The 8,661-nt window shown below is 38.8% G+C and overlaps 1 protein-coding gene across 1 annotated transcript in view; it reads left to right on the top strand.

The window, feature by feature from the left end:
* The window catches only part of LOC107080798, a gene marked incomplete at its 3' end in the record, with an annotated part of 14,946 nt that extends 6,288 nt beyond the window's left edge, over positions 1 to 8,658 (top strand). Inside the window, exons 3-6 of the mRNA XM_015369003.1 lie at positions 1,404 to 1,535; positions 2,944 to 3,006; positions 7,510 to 7,761; positions 8,420 to 8,658. Of these exons, the coding sequence (XP_015224489.1) occupies positions 1,404 to 1,535; positions 2,944 to 3,006; positions 7,510 to 7,761; positions 8,420 to 8,658 (686 nt within the window). The remainder of the gene's footprint in view (positions 1 to 1,403; positions 1,536 to 2,943; positions 3,007 to 7,509; positions 7,762 to 8,419) is intronic.
* Positions 8,659 to 8,661: the final 3 nt, after the last annotated feature.

Raw genomic sequence — 8,661 nt, 5'->3', positions numbered from 1 at the left:
TAAACTTGTTGAACTTTTATTCTTGTGTCCGTCAGTGGTGTTCTGCATCATTGGGTCACTTTCAGAGTACCCATCATGACAGTTTGGGAGTTAAAAAGTTCTGCTTTAAATTGGGAAATATGTTGCATTGTCGTTTAACCACCACTAGATGGAAGTGAAAAGTTCAATATTTTAAACATGAAGCTCAAAGTTTATCTGCTGTGATAATTTGACACTTATCCTTAATTTGACCCCATTCATGCTGCAGATCACTTCATTGCTGTTTAACTCCCTGATATCCCACAATTAAAAAACTAGAAGGTTAAAACTCCAACTTCATTAAGGCCAACTGGTTCCCATGAAGATAAGTTATGTTTTTGGGGTGGGGGTTAGATTTAGAAATAAGGTCTGAACTGAGTTTAGGACAGGTTTAGGGTAAGTTATGTATCAGTTTTGGTCATTATTATTCTTCAGGCAGTTACAGGCTACAAATATTTTCCGGTCAGCAGAAAGCAGCCTTATCTTCCTCATCACTGAATGATCTCATACCTTAATCTATTGGTGCTGTAGCTCAGTTTTGCAGCACTTCCTTCACAGTGTCTGACTGCTCTTATCTGCTCATTACAGCTTAGTTATTTCTGCATGTGTTAATGAAATAATTCACACTATGATGGTTCATTAGATACAAAGAGGAACTTTAAAGTTGCAAACCTCTCTGTCTGCCTGTCCTCATAGCCCAGAAACCAAACGCAGAAAAGAAGCAACTCTAGCTAGAATCATTGCTGCTGGACTAAAAACATTTTATCCCCAAAATGTAACTGTATTTTAACTGCAAAAAGGTTTCTACTTAATGTATTAGAAATGTATTATTAAAATCACAGACAAATGCAAAGGGTGCTAAATGGAGTTGATTTAAATAGAAACAAAAAACTAGTTAAAATAGGGAAGCACCATGTTTTAGCCCGACTCTAAGGATATAATCATACACAATGATCAGAGATTCCACTGGCCTTTTTCCTGACCCTACCCTGTACTAATCCTGGATGGAGGGAAGGTACTTCTAGAGTTGCAGAAGGAAGTCCAGTCTGTGATTGGCCTTCATCTGGGCCTTCTATGTGTGAGGACCACCTCAGGTCCAGAGAAAGGCTGGTTCCTAGGAACCACAATAGATCCTCAGTCAGAACAGTGTTGTTCAGGATGGTGAGGGGAGGTTGTGAGGGGGAAGTTCTCCTGAAGTCCACCACCATCTCCACCATCTTGAACATGATAAGCTCCAGGTAGTTTTGACTTCACCAGTAGACCAGCCTATCCACCTACTGCCTGTATGCAGACTGGTTATCATCCTGGATGAGAGCAATGACAGTGGTGACATCTGCAGACCTCAGGAGTTTCATGGACTGAGATTCTGTTATTGGTGTTCGAAGGAGAAGAGGAGGGGAGAGAGAACAAACAAGTGGAAAGGTGGTGGTGTGACAGCTCTTGTGCAGCAGAAGATGCTCCCCAGGCTCACCTGCTGCTGCTGCTGGTCAGTCAGGAAGCTGATGGTCCACTGACAGGTGAGGGCCGTCAGTATCCTAACTGATGGGGTTGAAGGCTGAGCTGATCCAGAACCAGGATCCTGGTGGATGACCCTGGGTGGTCAAGGTGTTGCAGGATGAAGTGTAGGCCCAAGTTGACTGCATCATCTGCTGACCTTTTTGTTGAATAATAAACTGCAGGGGATCCAGGAGGTGGCCTGTCATGTCCTTCAGATGCTTTAACATCAATAAAAGCTTTCTACATATAATTAAGGGTGACAGGTCTGTAGATTAACCCCATTATGGAGCTTTTCTTGGGTACCAGGATGATGGTGGAGCTTTTGAAGCTTTTTTTCTTTTTCTCATGTTGGAAGACTCTGTTTACATCTACCTTTCTGATCTATTATGGATAAATAGAACTTCCTTTATTTTGATGCTTTAACATGTAATAAAATAAGGGTGGACCAAGGACCAATTTAGGACATCACAGTGCATAACCACAATAACAAAGAGGACCCACTTGAGGTTGATAGTGCATCGTTGAGCTGCTGTGCAGATAAAAAAAAGTCAGCTGAAATAGGTGTGAACATTAACTTTAGAAACGCAGGAACCAAAAGAGCAGATCTTTAACAATCATTGAGGAAAACAAAGGTTTAATCGCACAAATGCATTTCCAAACTATGATTTGCATTAACCCTTTCTAAAATCTGTCTTTGTTTTTCTTATAATCGTTTAAATCTGCATATCACAAAGACTAAAATCTTTCTGCAGTGGACAGGAAGTACAACCCACCAATGGCTGCAGTCAAAGCTGCTGCTGTGGGACGAACTTTGTTAAAAACGGAAGGCAACACACAGGCTTTATTTAGAGGTGTCTAGCATGCTGCTGTCATGTGTAATGTCTAACTTCTTCTTCATTATAGTTCAAATGCAGAAGAAGCCTTTCTAATGAGCTGTGCAGCAGGTCTGGATGTGAGGATGAAGAACGCTCTGCTCTGCATGTTGGGCTTTTTCTGTAAGGACATATCTGAATTTTTGTTTAAAGATCAAAAACAATATTTATGTGTTTTGCATTTCACCTTAGTGTGATTAAATAAATGCGTTCAATATTTAGTGTTTATTAATTTTGAATATTGTATCTCTTTACCAGTCTAACCTGAAAACTCTGTTATTAACATGTATTGTCATAATTTAGTTTTTGTTCTTCTTTGCAGTGCTCTGGTCTTTCATATCTGCATGGGGCGATGGTGAGAATCTGTTTTGTTTTTTCTGTTCTAGTAACTTACTGACATTTTTCTACACAATTTTCATTATATTTTTTGGAAATGATCAGATTAAATCAACAACTCTGTATTGTAATCTGTGCTGAAGGTAAAATTCAGAAATTCAGATCTAAACATACAGTGCTTGAGTTTTCTCGTGAGTTTTCCATTTGATTGTGTCAACAGATCAGAGTGAAAAAGTGGATGAAACCACTACAGATGGTGAAGATTCATCCCCAGGAGCAAATGGTATAGTAGGATCAGTGTTTTTAAATAATATCTGCCCTAGGGCCTTCTACTATGACATATAGTCTAAAAGTGAACCTTTATATGAGTAAAAATGTAAAGAAGAAAATGTTTCTGCCTCTTTGGATGGTTCAAAAGTTTCTCTCTTCAGCACCATCTGCTGTTAGAGATCTGAAGGCAGAAACTGGTTTTTATGATAAATGTTATTATTTTCCTTTTTTTACTGTGCAATTTATGAGATTTGTAGATGGAAAATCAAATGATTTTATCATAGTCTAAAACTGAACCTAACCTTTATGAGTGAAAATGTAAGGAGGATAATGTTTCTACCTATTTGCAACTATTCAAACGTTTTCGTTCTCTTCAGCACCATCTGCTGTCAGAGATCTGAAGGCAGAAACTGGTGTGTACTATAAATGTTATTTTCCGTTTTTACTGTGCAATTTATGAGTTTTTTGCTTAAGGTGACAGGGCTCAGAACAGAGAACCCTGTATTAAAGGTAGACAGACAGATTTCTCGAAAAGCATATATTTAAAAAAAAAAAAAACAGATTGGCAGTGGGCAGCTAGGGCGTCTATGACAGAAACCTCTGCATGAGGAAAACACAGGTTAGTGACCATGTTAAATGGCGGAGCATGATTACAAAAGTGTTAGTTACTATCTGGTCTTATAGTTCATTCCATGCCCAGAGTAAGAGGTGGATTACAACTGAAGAGCTGACAACACGATGTGGCATATCTGGCAGGAGATCAGATCCAAGCAGACGGAGGAAGGCAGGACAATCCAGAGGACAAAGCCAGAGCCGGTGTTGATTAGCTTCACAGGATTCCGGGCCAGAAGATCAGATATCTTGAAGGTGCCAAAGGGAAATCCAGGTCGGTGTCAGGAAGTAGTTCCAGAGTCGTCAACAGACAGAATCCATTAGGAGTCCTGGTTAGGCAAACAGATCGGAATAGGAACAGGTACATGGTTGGGATGGGATGTATAAAGGTAGCAGAAAACCACATGGGGGTCTTCTGGACTGATTGCAAAGATGGTAAGCTTCTACAAACTCCAGCACATCTGAGGACAGGGAAGGCCACCAGAATTGTGCCCAAATAATGTTGATGGTTTTAGACAGTCCAGGATGAAAAAAACAAGTGGGAACCATGACAGAACTCCAAGATCCCTTATCTAAAAAAAATCAGGCACAAACACACAGTGATTAAGAATATTGTCTCGGGTTTGATGACTACAGAGAACATCTCTCACTTCCTTCTCTAAATCAACCATAGTGACAGAACATCTCACTGACTAAGGTACCACATACTCCTCTGTACCACCGGAGCTCTGTTCATCTGACTCAAACGCCCTGGACCAAGCATCAAGTTCAACATCACTGGTCTATAAGACAATGAAAAGTTTAAAAGCCCAAAAAAGTGCCAACCTTGCCTGTCTGGGGTTAAGTCTCTTACCAACTTCTGGTATTCAAAGTCCAAATCACAAAATTAATCTTGGACCCCTCCAACCACTGTCTCCATTCCTCCAGAACCAGCTTTATCGTCATAGCTCCCGATCCCCCACATCATAGTTCCACTCTGTGCTTGAAAGTCCCTTGGAGAAGAAGGCACAGGAGTCATTCTTGTTATCCCTGGCTTCTTGGCTGAGGACCACCCCACTCCAGTACTGGAGGCATTCACCTCCACAATAAATTGTCTTTTTCAATCATGGGAAACCAAAACAGGTGAAAAGGAAACAAAGTTTTGAGTCTCTGAAAGGCTCGATCAGCGTGTTCATTCCAAAAGAACTTAATCTTATCTGAAATCAAGGCATGAAGGGGTGCAGCTATCTGACTTTAGTTTCTGTCAAACTTTCTGTAGAAATTAGCAAACCCCAAGAACCTCTGCAGGTGCTTTCTATCTTTGGGAACAGGCCAGTTGGTATTGGTGCTCACATATGGTACATGGCAATCTGATCAGGGGAAACCACAAAACCCAGGAATGACGTAGTTTCAACATGAAATTGATATTTCTCAGCTTTAACAAAGAGCTGATTCTGCTCGAGGTGTAATAGAACAGCTCTTACGTTCTTCTTATGGGATTCCAAATCCTGAGAGTAAATAAGAATGTAATCCAGATATACAAAAACACAATGTCCCTGAGTACCTCATTGACTAAATGTCAGAAAACAGCTGCAGCGTTAGAAAGGCTGAAAGGCATGACCTATTATTCGTAATGACCTGTTGGAATGTTGAATGCTGTCTTCCACTCATCGCCCTTGAGAATACGTACCAAATAGTGCGCATTGTGGATCAACTGGTTCAAAATGGCCATCCAAGGCTATTACCTTGTGGGAATTCAGGGATGGAAGAAGCCTTATGCCCAGTGGTCTGGCAGAGTGCCCATCCATAAATTCAGTATCAGCACCAGAGTCCATGAATGCAGACAGGTTAAGACTGCAGGAATTAGCAGAAGATCTCAGGAGACAAAAAGTTTGATGTGGTTCAGCAGGATAAATTCTGTATATTCCAGTACAGATCCATCTCCCTGAATAAGTGACAGAAGTCCTCTAGAAGCCTCCCTTCTGGGAAAAACAGGGCAGAACTAGAACTTAAATGAACTAGAATTGTTTTGCCATTCAGATGTTCCCCACAACTTCGCTTTATTGGCTAAGCCCGACATTGATCAGAGTCAGCATTAAACAGTTCAGGGGGAAACAGACAATCTTGACAATCTGATCTGACAACAGGTGCCATAGACGCTGACGCTGTCGTGTGGGAGCAGTGGTGTCCTGATTACGGAAATGTGTTAGGATTTCCTGTATGCCTGATTTGAGTTGAGATATACATTCTTCTACGTCCAAACGCTACTCTCTTCCAATGGCCAGATTATTCTGTCAATCAATCAAGCCAGTCATCAGCACTAAGATCATGACAGAGTGAAGGAATGGGAAAATAACTGTTTGTTTAACTAAAATATTCAGAAAAACTACAAAATTTTCTCAGATACTTAAAGCAAACATTTTGCATGATCAACATAGTTGAATTAGTCCATTAAAGATAAACAAGATTTGTGAACTTTTTCCACCTGTTTTTTATTAATTTTGTATTTAGTTTTTATTTTTATGCTTTGACTCTTCTTCTTAATTTCCTACAAAGTTTCCATGACTCTGCAATCCAACAGGTCCAAATATTCAGAGCAGAGACAGTAACTCAGAGATATGAGATTCAGGGAGGTGGAGGATATCAGTGCATGTATAACTGGAGAACAACCAGCAGAAACTCTCAAACTTCTAGTAAATCCAGGATCAACAGAGCTCCTCAATCCTACAGTGGAGAAAACAGCAGCAGGGCTAGAAGAGACTATGAGCTAACAGGGTGGAATGATACCTTCAAGGTGTTTTCAAATTAAAGATTAACTTTTTGCCTTGAGCAAACAATTTATATGTATTGTAGAGGGCAGTACAAATGGACTGGACAAATTCCAAACTGACCCCTAAACACAACCCCTATGCACTAATCTCTGCTTTCGGTTTTCCCGTGAAGGCTGGGTAGGGTAAGAGGACTGTTCACCCATTAAATCTGCATCAGTGCAGACTCGCTGGAATTTGGTTGTGGGAGAAACACCTTCATTTAAGTCTCAGTTCCATTGGTGTGCCGTATCTCTGCCACACTGACAGAAACCCACAAGTTATGAAAAAGAAAAATACGTTACTATTTCCAAAAGGGGAATTCTTCTTTAAATAGTTGTATTTTACCCTATCAATTTATTTTCAAGAAAGGGGCAAATGCTTGAATTCATGTCATGGCATTTTTAAGTTTCCAGATCCTATGTGTGAAAATAACGTAATTTATCTACTTTAAAAATGATATGCAACATGGAACCTCAAGAACGTATATAGAGAGAGTTTTGATAGGGGCACATGAGACTTTGTAGATTATTAATATTGCTTCCCACAAGCAATATATTTTGGATTTTTTTTTATCAATTCCTGGCATAGAGAGCATGTGCTGCTCCCATGGGAGCAAATGGGACAGTGACATGGAGAATCAGCGACAGGAACAAGAAGGTGCATTTTTAGATTGTCTGCATGTCACACACCTATGAGAGAGTTCACCTGTTCTGAGATGGCAGCCTTTATCAAAATTATTACATAATTTAACATCAGAACGTTAAATTTTCTATTAGTCTAAGCAACAATAATATGACAGTAAAAAGCTTCTTTACTGGTGTATTTGCTTCACATTCATTTTTAAATGCTATTTTCTACTTAAAGGAAGCAGAATATTTTATCTCCTAATTATGTTCAAACTAATATTTTACATGATGTCAGCCTTTTTCAGACGTCAGTTTGAATGTTTTGAATTCACTATGTAGTTAATATTTCTATTTTTTTGGATTGCTGTAATAATATTTTCTTATGCTATTAGGTCAATGTACTGATTCATTGGTTTATTTTGTTAAGTTAAACAGACTTTTTTGTTCTAAATGTTTCTGTTCTAACCAGATATTTCTTTATGTGAGCAGTTTCCATTAAACCCACTGTGACTCTGCAACACAACTGGTCTCCAATATTCAGAGGAGAGAGAGTCACTCTGAGATGTGAGATCCATGGAGGTGGAGGAACTGAGTGGACGTATGAATGGAGACCAACCAGCAGATACTCTGAAACATTCAGTGAATCCAGGACCATAACAGCAGACAGTGACTCCTACAGCTGCAGAGGAAGAACAAACTATAAGTTAACTCAATGGAGTGATTCTTTTTCATTAACTGTTTGTGAGTTACCCCTCTATTTTAGAAAATAGGTGATTGTTTGAAATGTTTCAATTAGTTTTATCTAACCATCTTCTTCTATAAAAACATTCAAATTTGAGCTGTTGCTTTTCAAAATATTTCAGCGTACTTGTTTTAAAGTTTATGCTTAAAGTTTGAATTAAATATTTTGTAACATTAAAGATCTTAATCAGCTTTGTTAGTTTTTAATATGATCACAATGTTGCTACAGGTGAGCCAGATTATGTTGGCCAGTACAGAACAGTTTAGGAAATGTTCTAACTTTACTCATTGGTTTTAGATAATATTGGATTAAAATATATTTTTCTTCATTGAACAATATTTTTCAGTGAATACTTTCAAGAACAACATGAACACATAAACACTGTAAAGTTAATATTGGCTATACTTTGAAAAATTATAATAATGTTTTAGTTGCCTACATAAATATATGTGCCAGATAAACAAATAAAAAAATTAGAATAAAAATATGTTGGTATATGTTAGTAAAAAGTTGAACCATTGTTTATGTAAAACGTGGCTTTAAATTCTCAGGGGATCAAACATCTGATTTATTCTACTGAATGCTAGATTTATGGTGATAAAACACTTCATTAAACAATATTCTGGAGATTTACCTGCTTTTGTTTTTCCTCAATAGCAGAAAAACCAAGAGCCAAACTGACAGCAGAGAAAACAATCATACCAGCAGGAGGCAGTATAACACTGACCTGCTCTGTGCCCAGCTCTGCTGGATGGAAGTTTGACTGGTTCAGACAGAAGTCATGGTATCATGCAGCTCAGTCCATCAGAATCAATGAACCTGATGGATTTCTCAGAATCTCAGAGGGAGGTCTATACAGTTGCAGAGGAGGAAGAGGAGATCCAGTTTTCTACACTGAA

The sequence above is a fragment of the Cyprinodon variegatus genome, unplaced genomic scaffold (assembly GCF_000732505.1).
Source record: "Cyprinodon variegatus isolate N-32 unplaced genomic scaffold, C_variegatus-1.0 Scaffold2338, whole genome shotgun sequence".
Lineage (NCBI taxonomy): Eukaryota > Metazoa > Chordata > Actinopteri > Cyprinodontiformes > Cyprinodontidae > Cyprinodon > Cyprinodon variegatus.
Note: the sequence above shows the minus strand (reverse complement) of the source record. Positions and strands in the feature narration are given on the sequence as shown.